This window comes from Eptatretus burgeri, chromosome 2 (assembly GCF_056783735.1).
Source record: "Eptatretus burgeri isolate ZD-2024b chromosome 2, Ebu_testis_v1, whole genome shotgun sequence".
NCBI classification, from domain to species: Eukaryota; Metazoa; Chordata; class Myxini; order Myxiniformes; family Myxinidae; genus Eptatretus; species Eptatretus burgeri.
Genome location: NC_140962.1, coordinates 117,065,379 through 117,081,448, shown reverse-complemented (window position 1 = coordinate 117,081,448; position 16,070 = coordinate 117,065,379). Strand labels below are relative to the sequence as shown.

At 44.1% G+C, this 16,070-nt stretch overlaps 1 protein-coding gene across 6 annotated transcripts in view; it reads left to right on the top strand.

Moving 5' to 3' along the window:
• Positions 1-16,070, top strand: part of MCRS1 (microspherule protein 1) — a 126,983-nt gene that overhangs the window by 28,654 nt on the left and 82,259 nt on the right. For all 6 annotated transcript variants that reach the window (XM_085870905.1, XM_085870904.1, XM_085870901.1 and 3 more), the window contains exon 3: positions 703-916. In XM_085870905.1, coding sequence (XP_085727031.1) covers positions 703-916 — 214 coding nt within the window. The remainder of the gene's footprint in view (positions 1-702; positions 917-16,070) is intronic.

Below are 16,070 nucleotides of genomic sequence, written 5' to 3'. Positions count from 1 at the left end.
TAACATGCTTCCATACACATCATCTGGGCAACGTAGCAAGCAGGCTTCCATACACTGGTGACTGAAAACTTTATGGTTATAAACCAGATATTGTGTGACTCAAACCATGAGTGGTGAAAGCGCTGGCACCGAGTCCCATACAGTCCTTGCTGCGCAATACCAGGAGCGATAACGGTTGGGTGCAATAATGATGATAATTCATGTTCTCTGACATGAGGCGAACGCCATGATGTCACCGCCACAACTCACTACTGTCTGCGGCTCCCGTAAGAGCTATCTCGGAGCGCTATTTACCAAGGTGCAATTCAGATACTGTCACAAGTGCATGGAAAATGCAGTTACCGACTGGTTTTGCCCCCATTAGGGCATCATCAGGGCAACATAGCAAGCACTATTAACAGCCAAAAACCATTAATCACTCCAGGTTGTGCCTGGTAAAGCGGGAGATAATGTTTCGCATGGCAGGTGGCATTCATCGCTCCCAGTATTGTGATTGACTGAGTCAGTGGTTCGAAAGATATATTTCATGAATGTGTGTTGTATACGTTTTTTTTTTGGGGGGGGGGGGGTTTCAAAGCACAATTTCAAGCCGACCAAGGTCTGCTGTCTAATTTGAAGCACACTTTGCTTGACATAAACAAAAGTTGGTTCATTATCGTATACGTACATTCGTACAGGTCTCATTCATCTATCTGTTCACAGCCCCATGTGGATTGTCTATTGAGCAGCAAGGCTTTGCTCCACCTACGGCTGAATCTTCACCTGCTTCAACCGCATCTCCAGGCTTAGTACTTCCCTCGGCCACTTCTGCTTTGGGATTGTCAACGATGAAGCTGTTACCCCAACCGGTCATTACGGGAAAGCGCCAGATCACCCAAGCACTGACGCTTCTTCCAAAACGGCGCAGCTCATCCAGGTAATTGTTTCTACTTTCAGCTTCAATATATTTAATTTGGTCTGCTTTTTCTTGCATTATTATTATTTTATTTTTTTTGTTTTTTTTTTCTCCTCGCCACATGGAAAGGAGAACCTCCTTTCCACATCCACTGTCACATGCCAGAATGACCTGTTTATATTGCTTAGTTTGACACTCAGTATTTTACGCATTTGCCATCATGGCAAACAATGACTCATTCTGTTATTTTGTTTTTATTCTTTTTTCCACTCATTCAAACAAGCTTATTCCTTCTCACAGCAGAGTACCTTTAAACACATGTTCACTTAACATTGGCATTGTGTAACATTTTAGCTGTTGATTTGGCTATTGATACTTTAATTTGCTTTGATCACCTACTGACTGGGTGATTAAATGTCTCATGTTTTGTGGAATAGGCAGCAGCACTTGGTAACATGAAAATAGGAAAATTCAAGCATGTTTGAATTACATTTTCTTCGTCTTTCATGTATAACACAAGGCTGTGGAATACCATCATTGGCTGAGGTCATGGCTGTGTTGCTGATGCAGTGTACTCTGCTGGTTAGGACAGGAATTTGGCCAGGGTGCTGGCGATAGCTTGATTACTCTTCGCAAAGGACAGTGTGGATGCTTAAATGTACACCAACTAATGCCTACAGATGGGACACCGGTTTAACGTATTGTTACAGAAATGGCCCTTAGTAGGCTACTAAATATAGGATTAGCTCAGATCCCCCATTAAATGCATGTTTAGCTAGGCTGTTCGGTAAAATGGACGTTACCTGTGTGTCGGGAGGTGTAGGATGCATGTTATTGTTCGTACAGTGGTGGTGTGCCGAGGGTTTCTTCTTCTTCCTCCCCCTCGCTGGACGAGGCCCCGCCTAGTCGGCTGAGAGGGTGTGGCCAAAAAGAGGAAGTAAAACTAAGGGGAGTTTTGTCGGCTTCATAAAGGGGAGGAGCCGGTGGGCAGTGAACGAAGACCTCGTGGAGTGGTTCATTTTGGGGGAACAGTCTGTTTTCGAGGCGTGCTCAGGTTTCGAGGCGAGAAGGAAACGAAAAAAGTGGTAAGAAACTGAGAGGATGGAGGTGATTCTGCCGTGAGAGAAACGGTAGTCGGCTTTGAGAGGCGAGCATAGAAAAGGAAAGACGGGTGATTCTGCCGAGAGAGAAACTTACATCGGCCGAGTCCGGCCGGTGGTGGAACTGAGAGCGCCGAAGCTGCTATCTGCTTCGAGAGGACCTGGCTGCTGTGTGAGTCTGGTGTCGGCTTAGAGCGGAGGTCATCAACAGGTTCGGCCTGCGTCTGGCGACGGAGCCTCTGACTGTCCCTGCTCACCTCACAGCCCGACGACGTTTTGGAATTCCATGGACCCAGCCTGCGGAGCCCGGCACCTCGAGTTGGCCTTGTCTGGTGAACAGGTCAGGCCTGGACTTGTATGCTGGACCTTGAGAGAAACCAGCTGGGACCCATCGTATATCTAACGGTCTTGTGCCGTCGACCTTACGCGGGGTCAAAGTGCGCGGAGACCGCGTGCGATGCGAAGGGGGAAGGCGAGCGCCGTCTCGCCACGCGGCATGTTCGAGCTTGGGCTTGATTCTGTGGACATCGGCTTGTTACGAGCGACATTCGTGCTTTTGACACTTTCCTCTCATCCATAAAACATCACCAAGTACTCTGTCTTGTCTGCATGCTGTCTGTCTTGTCTGCATGTTGTTTAAGGCATATCTCGGTAGGGATGCCCTCGAAACCCGTAATCCGTAGTTCCTAAGTTAAGAACAGGTTATAGATTGTTAATAACCTTGTCGTGAATATTTTGCTTGTGTTATGTTCCCCGAAGTTCCCCAATAAATCTGGTTGGTTCGTATGAAGTTGCCGCTATGGATTACTTTGTGTCGCGTCGAGGAACGATCCGTTCGATTGGTATATAAAACCAAAATGGTTCCAGACTGGCAGAAAATGCTCGGCATCTGACAAAACCAGTCTGTAACCGGGGTTCTATTTCCCCAACTGGTAAGGTCCAGGATTACGTTGGTATCGCGATTGAAGACACGTGACCCGAGGTCCGTGCCGAACCAGCCAGCGTTGTAAACCCCGGAGACGGCGGTGGTGAGGGTGGCGTCAAGAGTCGGGTGAGAATCCCGCCACCCCGGATCCGTAACAGTATGTTCAAGGGACGGCACACACATTGATGAACCGCCCTGCCTGCAAGACACCAGGATGACAGTTTATAGCTGAGCTGAGATTCAACCCCATGCTCAACAGCTTAGAGGAGTGTGTGTACCTCGAGGCCATCTTGTTATCCCTAAACTGTGGCTCATTGAACTCCACTTGGTTATAAGTTTGTATCATTTCTTAAGCTCGCACAGCCATGGTGGAGGTACTGTGAGCTCTTTGCCCTAACTCCCCATCAGGTGGAGGCAAAGCGTTTTGACCATCAAAGTTGATATTTTAACTTATTTGACTGTTACTTCATAAAAATCCTTCGAACACCTTTGCATATCTGTTGGCTCACCTGCACAGCCGTCCTATACTGAACCCCCTAAACAACATGCTTCATTAATTGATAACCTCAAATTTCCTGTAAATTTTGCTCTTCTATCCTGGAAAGATGATTATTCTCAGGGATTTTAACAATCACGCCAAAGACCTCCACAATCCATTTTCTCAAACAGTTCTCCCAGTAGTGGATATTTTCAATTTGTAGCCACAAATTCTCTGTCCCACCCATGTTCATGGTCAGATGAGCATTCAAAATATTGAATCACCTTGGTATTGGTTTGCATCCAAGAACCGAGTTTTTGCTCATACACTTGCTTGTATGCAATTATTTTCATAAACCTGGTTTTGTTTCTTTTGGGGTCTAATCCAGGAATTTTATTTATTTTTTACATCATACAATTATGAGCCTTGCTCAAATTGAGCATTGAGATGTCACTAAATTTTGTCAAAAACTTGCCAGCTCCACAGAAATATACTACAGACTTCATAGTACACTTTACCCCATGTTGGGTCTTGAGAAAAAGGACAGGGAAGGGTGTTTTAAACCCTTGCTTTGTGTTTCTGAGCACAATCTGTATTTCCTATAAGCTGTGATTTTTATTTTATTTTTTTGTCTGAACCCGAATACAAGACCTGTCCATTCTCTGATGGAAATACTAATCTTTGCTGTGATGGCTAATCAATGGGGCAAGAAGAAAAAGGATTCCTGGGAGTGCGGGGATAGCCAGCGTCGCAAGTTGGCATTTTCAGTTTCAACATGTGCCCAAGTACTCATTAAAAGAAAAAAAATTTAAAGTCTTTTTTTCATTACAAATTTTCCCAGTTCTCTGAATCCACCGTAGTTCGATTTATTGAAATCCGTTCTCAAGTTATAACACGACAAAGACAGACAGACAGTCTCTTTTTATAATATAAACACAACCACTTATCCCTCTCCCTACAAATATGTTTTGTCCACCACGTTTATTCCAAATCGTACTGAAATATCAGCTGTTTTTTTGTTCTTATCCCTTTCTCACTTGTGTTGCAAGTAGAGTCATCTGCTTTGTGATGCTTGAAAAGGTGGTGTATAATCCAAAATGGTGTTTGATAGGGTGATATTAAAATGGCATTGTTTTAACAAATAGAATTGAATATAGCAAACATTTTCTGAATCTAATCACTGATAAATGGGATTGATTGGGACTCAGCATTATTGCAAGTGAAGAAGATGATGGAGGAACAATGAGAAATGGGATTGAATAAGTGAAGAAGAAGATGAAGGGGCAAGAGTTTTTGTTTTACTGAATATAAAATGTTTAAAGAAAAAGTATTGAATATCGCAAGTGTTTTCTGAGTCAATACACCTTCGTTGGGCATCAGATTTGCAGCTAATCAAAATTGTGTTTGGTTCAAGCGATTATGACTGAAATATTTATGGACTCGCTCATTGATTTACCGACTGACACTGCTCGAATGCATAAGCTCACTGAACAGGGTCCAGGTGAGCTAAAAAGGATTCCTGGGAGATCCTGCCCTCCGTGCAGGGATAACCAGCGTCACAAGTTGGCGTTTGCAGTTTCGCCATGTGTGCCCAAGTACCCATTTAAAAAAATATATATATATATATTAATAATTTTCATCACAAACCTTCCCGGGAGTTCCCAAAATCCAATGTCGTCTGATTTAATGAAACCAGTTAATCCGTTCTCAAGTTGTAACATGACAATACAGATACGGCTCCTTTTATAATATAGATCTTGATATTGCTCAATGCTGAGATTTTGATTGGTCGAGATGGCGTAATATTTTGTCCAAGTACTGCTAAACTGGAGGTCTTTGGATGTGACAAGAAGGCGATTTGTGTTCTGCAGTATTCAAGTATATAATTCAATTTAAATAAAAAAGCTAGACAGAAAAACAACAAAACGTTTTTTTTTGAAAGTTTACCATCGTTGATGCAGTCTTTTACATCCCCTTATTTTATATATCACCTCGTCACTGAAAAAAAACAAACATCTTTTGGCATTTTACTTTTACTTTTGTGATGGGATTGTGATGGATGATGATGATGAAAAAGAATAACAAAGAAGAATGCCATCCCATTACGATGCTACAATACAACACACCAATCCTCTTCTGGTTTAACATCACAATATCTATTGACTGTTCCATCACAATCCCATGTCAAAAGAGGTCATGATAGTAATCCATAAGAGTATTGTGGTGTCAGATTATAGCATTGTAATTTAGTCATTCCTGCCTTATTTTGTTATTTTGTTGAAATTTAGTGTGTGCGTGTGTGCGTGCGTGCGTGCGTGCGTGCGTATGTATATAAATAATGTGGTCCTCAAAAATGAAAGCTGGAAATTATATTGTCTCTCCCCATCATGTTCCACTCAAAAAAAAAACATTACGCGACAAGTAAAAAAAAAAAAAAAAAGGTTCGTTTAGGAATTTCTTTCTTTTTCACCCCCCCCACCCCCCTTAAAACAGGAATTCTATGTAAAACAGGAATAAAACATGAGCAGGAAACACAAAATGTAAGAACAGACGTAGCACATACATGTAAGATGCATATTGTGTGTACATAAAAAAAATGTGGCTCATGATAGTCAAGAGCAACCAAAATCGCACTTTTCGGCAGCTCGTTAGTGGTACAATGCCAGGTCCATTTCATTTTTGCGTTGGAGAAAGCAGACTGGATTTCCTCAGATCAGCAGCAATGCCAACCCTCCCGATTTCATCGGGAGGCTTCCGAAAATTCACCCAAACTCCCGCCCTTACGATCACTATCCTTATCCTCCCGAAATTTTGATATTTTTGCACTGTTCACTAATCAGAATGTACTAGTATGAGAATTGAATGAAAAGCATCGTCTGCTACGTATAGCATGTGGTAACTCCATAACGTTCGCTGCTACCAAATTGTACGTAAAAAATTGCAAATTCAAATGAGGAGCAGCGAAACATTGGGTCTGGATCTCGCTTATGCGATCATGCACTGAGATTTAGTGCATGCGGTATGTGTGCAATACAGTGCATGCGGTATGTGTGCAATACAGTGCATGCGGTATGTGTGCAATACAGTGCATGCGGTATGTATGCACAGTGTATATGCATGCGATACGCTCACTGCATGCAGCTGGGCCCCGTACCAGCCCGGCGGTCGCGACCACCGTGCGGTGTTTAATTTAACAGCCGCTAGAGTTCTACGAGTCGCGCTGCAGCTGTGGAACATCGACTTCGAAGTTACCGATGCTTCAAACCCTCGATGTTGATTACGGAATGGCAGAAAAGAAGCTTACGAAGACCAAGAAATGGTCTCAGAAGTACAAGACCGAATACAGTCTCCAATACCCGTGTATTCGAAAGTCTGAAAGAGGAATTCATCATGCGTATTGTACAGTATGCAGCGTTGATATTTCAGTTGAGCACGGAGGTCGCGATGATATTCGGAAGCACGTTGGAAGCAAACGGCACACAGACATTGCAAAGGAGTGATCTTCGAGCACGAGTACCGGTACACTTCTGAATTATTTCACCAAACAAGGGACAAGCGAGGAAGAGGATGTTACCCGAGCGGAACTTCTCTTTAGTGGATTTATTGTGGAACATAACTTGCCCATATCAGTCTCAGATCATGCTGGACCTCTATTTCAAAGATGTTTCCAGATTCAAAGTTGCTTCAAAGTATGGATGTGCAAGAACAAAAACTTGCAAGATGTGCAAGATGTGCAAGAACAAAAAAAAAAAAAAAAAAAAAAACAAGAACAAAAAGCAAGAAAAAAAAAGAAAAAAAAAAAAAAAAAAACAAGAACAAAGAAGAAAAAAGAACACTGGTCAACAATTTTTTACTTTCTGAATGTTGTCTAGATTTCTACAAGTGAATTAGGGTATTCTGGCACTGCTGAATCAGGAAATGGCATCCGTTTCTCTCCATCAGGTCAGGTTTTTGTGCTAAGTTTATTTGAAAAAATCAGATCTTGTGACAAAATCAATTACATTTTTGTGGCATTATCAGCTGATTTTTGTCAACACATATCATCCTAAACATGTTTTTAAGAAAAAAAAAATGTTTTGCCAACAACATTTATTGATTACATGATAGAAACATCGATTACTGTCATCTGAATGGTGGGCATTGATAAAGGTAAGTACAAGTAAATTGCATGTTGCGTCACCACTGTTCAAACTTCAGGGCTTGAACTTCCGTTTCTTCGAACTCCTGGAATGTTCAGCGGCAGGGAGGTCTCTCTTCAGATTCCAACAGTAGTCAGCCATCATGACTGTGTCCCAGCGACCCTGATACCTGGTCTCCATCTCCTTCATGTCCTGATGGAATCTCTCCCCCTGCTCGTCACTCATTGAACCCAGGTTCTCAGGAAACCGGTTCATATGTGAAAATAGGTAGTGCATCTTGATCGTCATGTTCCAACCCAGGTTTCTGAAAGCAGTCGGCATGTTGTTGACGAGTTCTGCGTAGTGTCTGGCCTTATTGGTGCCAAGAAGGTTCTTCAGTACCAAAACAAATGTCTTCCACGCTTCCAGTTCCACTTCGTTCATTGAGTTTTGAACTCTGGATCTCTGATGAGCTGACGGATCTGAGAACCATCAAAGATGCCAGCTTTCAACTTCTCCATGGTCAATCCTGGAAAAGCCTGGCACAAGTAAGTGAAGCAGTCACCATCTTTGTCCAGAGCCTTGGTGAACTGCTTGATTAAGCCGAGCTTGATGTGCAGCGGTGGGAAGAGTATTCTGTCTCTGTCCACCAGAGGGTCGTTGATGACGTTCCTTTCTTTGCATGGCACCAATTCCTCCCGCACAGGCCAGTCCTTCTTCGTGTAATGCTGAGCACGGTCCCTACTATCCCACATGCACAGAAAACATGGGTACTTGGTGAAGCCAGACTGTTGTCCCAACAAAAAGTTCACCATCTTCAGGTCAACACAAATAAACCACTTATGCTGATCATAACCAATTTTCTCCAGCACGTACTTCACCGCTTCATACTTCTCCTTCAGTGTAGTCGAGTGAGCGATGGGTACAGAGGGAAACTGGTTGCCGTTGTGTAGCAGAACACATTTCAGTGATCGCTTGCTGCTGTCAATGAACAGTCTCCAATCTTTGGGTTCGTACTGTGGCACTCCAAGCTTGAGCAGAAGCGCATGTCATAAATTGGCGCATGTAGGTATTGTACATTCTTCAGAGTTCGTTATTTCAAGAAATACAACTTTTTGTATCACATTATTACAAAATCTGCCCCATTAACTTTAGTTTTGATCCACGAACTTTTATGCTTTGCCTCACCAATTTTGGAAGATTTTGAGGTTTTATGACTTCAAACTGATCCTTTTCGACATAATCACCCAGAACTATCGTACCTGAATACTTCTTGTCATATTATTTCCAATCAAAACAATTAATTGACATGACATTTTACCCCACCAACTTCTTCTAAAATGCTCCACACATGCGTACATGTGAACAAAAATGTAAAAAACGACATGTGGCCATATCTCAAAAACTTGACCTGATTGAACAAAACTAATGTGAGTTTTGGATTCAGCGCATCAGATTCGTCCTAAATCAGCTTAAAAAATGCAGACAACAAATTTGTTGTTGACCAGTGTAATTGGTGAGTTGTCAAATGTTACTGCTTCATCTATTGCCGATATTGCTAGACTAGCTCCATTTAGCCTAGCTACAGACGGTAGCAATGACAGTGGTGAGGCCCAGCTATATCCTGTCCTGATTTCGTACTATGACAACAGTGCTGGGATTGTGAAGCAAGGTTTGCTAAGTTTGCCTGCATGCAAACAAGATTCCATTGGAGAAAACATTTCCAAACTGCTTGATCATGAGTTCAGTGACAGGAAAATTCCGTGGGGAAATTGTGTTTCCTTTTGTGCTGATAATGCCTCTGTCATGGTGGGCAAGCACAAAGGAGTCGCTGCTTATATCCACAAACAAAATCCAGAGTGCTACATCATGGGATGCCCTTGCCATATGATGCACAATACGGCCAAGAAGGCGGCTCAGGCCTTACCCATTGAATTAGATGACTTTCTCATCGATATTTACTACTACTTGGACAAAAGTAGTAAACGCGTCAAAGGAGTGAAAGCACTGCAAGAACTCTGTGATGCCCCGACACACAAGATTCTGAAGCATGTCGCAACAAGGTGGCTGTCCCTTGGTCAGTGCCTAGACAGGCTGATTGAACAGTGGGAGCCACTTCGCCTCTTCTTCAAAGAAGAAGTACGAAGAAAAATGCAACCAACTGTAGCCAAGACTCTAACAACGAGCAAGAAGGACGGCACTGTATCTACTGCCAGTACTGGCACTGCAGGATCAAGCACTAGTGGAGCAGCATTCACCACTACCACTGCAGTATCTGCTGCGAAGAAGACAGCAGGGACAGCACCAAAACCAATGCTGAGAGCAGGTAGCATCACCGGCCCTTCATCACGTTCATCTACAAAGCAGATCCCTTCAGAGTCGAGAAAGACTGTGATAGTCCCATCTACAGGCAAAGAAGGACCCAAGTTAAGTTCTGCTTTTGCCAAATCACTTGATAGAAGCTCAGCAAAACCTTCGAATCAGAGGTCTTCTTCCTTGGCTGCACCTACCTCAAGCTCTCTCCTCAAACGTAAAATTGGATCTGGTACTACGAGTCTGACCTCTTCTGCTGGCAGTAAACGCAAGTGTGATCGCCCTGCGGCTAAGTGTACTACGAGTTCTACAACTAAAAGCGCATCTTCCTCAAACACTGTGCAGGAATCTAGAGAAAAACGTGTCAACAGGATGTTCTTGTCTCCACAAACAAAACTCTATTGTTTCTTCCTTCGATATGCTAACAAGCTTTTTGAGAAGGGGAATCTTCTGCTCCAAAGAGACGAACCCTGTATTCATCTCCTGCACGGAGAATTGAATGGTCTTCTGAAAGATATCTTCGTACGGTTTTTGAAACCATCGGTGTCATCGGTTCCTCTGGTAAATGTACCCTTCTCTGACAGAAATCATCAGAAGAATGATGAGGACCTCATGATTGGGAACGATGCCAAACTGTATATAAGGGAACAAAGGAGTCTCAAGAAATCCACCTTCACTCTGAGTGAGTCAGACATCCAAGGTTTCTTCAGTGCAGTTCGCTCATATTATGTGAAAGCCTGCAATTACATCTTCAAAACCTGGCCGCTAGATGATGAATTAGCCAAACATGCTCAGGTGCTGGATGTTAAGCTACACCAAGAAGTGGGGTTTGACTGTGTGGAGTTTTTCATCAAGAAATTCCCCTGTCTGTTCAGTGGCGGTGATAGTGACATAGACAGTCTTGAGAGTGAATTCGCTCACTACCAGGCAGACGCCTCCATAGCTACAATTGCTACTGAGACAGTGAGAGTGGATGAGCAGTGGCATCGGATTTCACAGCTCACAGATCCCTGCACTGGTGCCAAGAAGTATCCTAATTTGAGCAAAGTGATGAAGGGAATCTTGGTCATTCCTCATTCGAACGCATCATGTGAGCGGGCACTCAGTCTTGTACGGAAGAATCATACTGAATTTCGTCCCAATTTGAGTGTCAAAACCCTGGAAGCTCTCTTAATTGAAAAACTAGCTCATAGCACCCCTTGTTACCAGAGAGAATACAGCAAAGATATAATCAGAAGGGCTAAAAGAGCCACACAGCTGTCACTCAGCAAAGCTGCCATGGAAAAAGCAAGCAGCAGTCGTACCAGCCATAAGGTAAGAAAAATATTGCTTCTTTTGTGCTTTTTGTTAATCTTTGATTGTCCCGTAACTTACTAATATTAACATACATGTAACATTAAAAAGTGCACAATTTTCCCCTTTTTTTGTTCAAAAAGTGGGAATTCTTAACATGTTAAATGCTCCAAAATAGGGCTCAGAGGGCACGAGAGAGAGCGTCTAGAACCCCAGAGCTTCCAGGGCCCTAAGGCGGGCCCTGGACCCCGCCGCAAGGGTCGAGCGCTCCGCACTCGAGATGTGCGCTTCGCGCACATTATTTGGTGTCGGTTGCAAATCCTCCCTAATTCTGATTTCCAAAAGTTGGCATCTCTGGATCAGGATCCTTCTTTCGGTGCTGCTCTACTATGTGCAAGATGTACTGCATTTAGTCCTCATATTTTTGGACAGAGCCCGAGAATTCTTGAATCGGTGCAACCCTGTGCTCCGCTGTCATTCATTACTCGCAGAGACCCGACGATCTTCTTGGCAGTAACAAATCTCTCGTCGACATCCCACTGAGCAGGATCCTTTTCCAGGAATGTGGAATGTATCCCCAAAATTGTGAATAATCTCTGTTTCTCAACAGAGACATAGTCCCGAAGTCTACTCCCTGGTGCTGCCTCTGTTTCCCTCAATCGTTGCCCTGGTCCCGCCGTCTCCAGAGCTTTCATCATCTCTTGCTTACTCCTCAGCACTGACCCCATCATCAAAAAATGCTCAAGGCAACTAGTTACTCGCCCAGATACCACAAATGGTGGCTGAAAACCTTTGTGACCTCAGTCGAGAGAGTGGCATTACCTTTATAGCTCGCGGTTCACTGGAGGTGTTTGAGGTCGTGCCGCGGAGTTGGGATTTTGAGGGGAGTAGTAAACCAATCCTTCAGGTATACTTTGGCAATGAATGTCACAAAGGTCTCGATTCCTCTTTCCTCCCACTGTGTAAAGGAACACTGCTCCCTGAAGAGGAAGAACTTGAAGGAATTGATGATTTCCACCATCCAGCGAGCTTTATGAACTGCTCCAGGATGCTGAAAATGGATTCCCTGTTCAGGAGTCTCCCAGAGGAGGATGATCCAGTGGTCCTCGCAGGGTTGATGCTCTTGAAGCCGAGCCTTGACAAAGGCCACAAGCTCTTCAACCTCTTCACTCACGCTCTGATTTTGTGGGTCCTCCCTTAATGGCTGGAAGTGGGAGAGGTCAAGGAAGTTCCAGCACTCCTTGAATCTCTTGAATGGCAGAATATCAGGACAGTGGATGGGTTCATCAGCAGAGAAAAGGATTTTTGCACGTGTAGCTCGAGGAGATGGTGACGACGCGCCAGATGTAACAAAGGCCTCCCCAACTTCTCCTCAGAGTGCAGGAACCACGACGGAGTCTGGTATTGGATGCCGTGGTATCAAACTACATCGCCTTGACAATGTTGGAGTCCGAACCCGTGTAAGGTGGTCACAACTGTTGTCGCCTCTGCTTCTCCGTATCCTGATCCCATCTTTGGACTCCGAGGAGCTTCTCGATCTTTTGTCCTGTAACCAGCACAGGGAGGCGATCCACTTGTTCATTCCCAACAAGATTGGAAAGCAACTTTCCGTCCCAGTGAACCACAAATACTCTGGACTTCAAGAAACCCATTCCCTTTTTGATGTCAGCTGACATTTCCTCTCTGCTTCATTCTGGCTCTGCGAATGGTGGAGTGGCTGAGAGCTACTGTGGAAGCGTCCATTCCACTACTACATATGACAGATGCTGTAACATGAAGTGCTTCTCTGTCACTGAGCAAACGTGTCTTAGCAAACGTAGCCGACATTTCCGGGGTCACAATGGGCTGGGACCTATGTCGCTTTGGTAAATGGGTGACACCATCCCCTCCAACTGCTTCTCTCTCAACTGATGAAGCCGATGATTGGCAGAATCGGAGGTACTGTCCTCTTCACGACAGAGTTCCACCTTCTCTGTGAACCGTAACGCATGCTGATCGCTCGTTCGCTTCCTCATGTCAGCTTTCTTTGAAGCTTCCAACTGCTACTTCTCTTTCAATGCAGTTTTGGTGTTTATTCCAAGCATTAATGCCTCGCCGATCAGACTTCCGCTGGGCTTGGAGGAACCTCAAATCATCCACGTTCTTAATCATGGTTTTGGCGTTGGCATGTGCGATGTCAAAGAGATTGGGGAGCATCTCAAAAATGCCTTTCTCTTATCTTCTTCTTTCATAGAAGATCTGGTAGCCTGCTTTTGCAGTTCCTTTCACAGAGTATACAGATTCTCAACCTTTTTTGATGATGATTTATTTCTCACGGACAAGGATTCGTGCCTTTTCCCAGAAACTTAAAACTCCATCACGTCTCGCTCGCCGCCTCTCTTATCGTTGCACCACATTGTCGATGAATGAAGTAAAATTGGCAAATCACATCTCCATTGGAAGGATGTTTTCCTCCCTTGATTGGATCTGGGAGGTCATTACCAAGGAGAAAGAGTGATTTATTGAAGCACGTACCCATCATTGCAAACCTGAAAACAAATTAGAGTACTTAGAAATTTACTGCATTTCACCGAGTAAAAACGGGGCTACTGGGAAAGCGGGAATTCCCGTTTTAAAGGGGGTGAATTGAAAATTTGGTGATGTTGGGGCACCTTTTTAAGAAAGTTCAATTGTAACAATATTTATATGGATAATTTTTAACTAAAAAGGAACACAACGAAGGGGTGAGACAATAGAAATTCAGAAACAAATTTTCAACCCCACAATCAGTGGACCACCCTAATATTGTTGTGGAGCCAGGCGTCGTTTGCGAGCACGACCGCTAGGTGGAGCAGTAGGGTCGACTCTACCGAACACCCGGAATCTTTCCGAAAGGTACGGGTCCCTTACAGGACCGTAAATCGTCAATAAATCAACCGCGTGGGCACAGGGTTATTTGCCAAACTTCAAAATACCTAGAGGCCCACGTGGCGAACTACCGAGTATTCACACCCTCGAGGGAGCTCGAGCGGGACGAGCTGTAACCGTGCTCGACCCGTGTGTAACCCGAGCGGATGGTTACCGAGGTCCCGTCGGTCCAAACGTACATCTACAGCAGCAACGGCCATTTTACTTCTCGCAACACGCACCGTGCTAAGCCAATGAAGGAAGGGACAAAGACAAGCTGAAACATTTAACAGGGGATTTATTTATAATGGGGGGCAGGTGGGAGCACGCAAGGAGCAGAGTTATCCGATTATAAGAAATCAAATGCAATGTACAAGCAAAAGCACTTATCCAGTTTCTACTTAAAGACGGGCCCACAGACCAACACACACCCAAAAGAAACGGACCCAAAATGGTCTTTATTATCCCTTCAGCTCGGAGGGAAGTCGAGCTGAGGGACGAGAACGTGGCTGGCTACCTGGCCGCGTTCGCGCGGCTCGACGTCCGCACCTTCCCGGAGCACCAGTCGGCAAAGAACGGACCAGTGCAGCCGAATTCATCGACGGCGAAACGAGATGAGGGATTGCTGCGACGAGCCCAGAGCCAGCGACGAGACGAGGGCAGAGAAGCGCCAGCGACAGAGTTCCGACCAGTGCCAGCGATGGGATGAGCCGAGCGCCAGAACACGCGCTCGAGAAGACGGAGCGCAGATTATTTGTTCCCTGTTCCTTTGTCGTCTTCTCGGGCGCGGTTCGTTCGTGCGTGGCCTCCACCTATTCGTTGACCGTCGGGGAACTCGCTCGCATCTTCCTGATTGGGTTAGAGCTATGTCAGGTCCTCGTGAACTCCGCCCACATACGTGCTGACATGCACGTAGGCAATGGCGTTGATGTGGGATGGTGGGAGGAAGCGAGGTGAAGGTGTGTTGTTTTTGTTTAAAAAAATCCTAACTATCAAAATAACTTTGCAGCGCATGAACATTTAATTACCCATTAAACAAGGGAAAGGGACCTATCTATCCACATTTACTTATCAAAATAACTGAGCTATGGGGACCTGAATGACTGTGTGCACAAGGCTTCCAAATTTGTAACAATATATATATATATATATATATATATATATATATATATATATATATATATATATATATATATATATATATATATATATATATATATATATATATATATATATCTGTTGTGTTGTCACTAAACGACTTAAAACTTTTGTGAAATTGTACCAAACTTTCAGCCTCCATCTATCCCTCCCGTGTGTACACAAGTTGCTGTGTTGTCATTATGCTCGGTGAAAAGAAGCCTGAGCCTCTCTAGGGATGTGTGGTGAAGCGAACGTAGTGAGCCGATCCAAGCTTGTACATGTTTACAGGTGTGATATATATATATATATATATATATATATATATATATATATATATATATATATATATATATATATATATATATATATATATATATATATATATATATATATATATATATATATATTTACGAATTCGCTTGCGAACTGCCGCTTTCCACTAATAGTAGCAGCTCGCCCACCGGACGGACGATTCAGTCGTGACCTTCCGGAGCAATGCCAGAACCCTGTCACGGGTGGGTCTTCAACCCCACCACGGCCTATCCAATTTTCTACCCGCGCAGGATAGGGTCAATCGCCGAATCTCGATATACCTAAGTACCCGCGCGGATAGCTAACCGGGAGACGGTACCTCGGCGCAGGTCGGCTGGGACACGAACCGCCCAGGCGGTTCATTCCGTTCTGCAGTGATAACCGAGCGGGTATTATCGCCCGACCTCGCCGGATCAGATTCTATTTAACGGGTATTTAAAACTCAACAAACATTCCGAGCTGTAATATGGTGTTCCAATGGGGGAAAAGAAAACACGACGAACGGGTAACATTCACACAAACACATTCATTTACACATGCACATATACAGCCATGCAGGTATTAAAGCAAACAAAGTGAAAGCACTACAACTGACTGTAAGCAATTTATG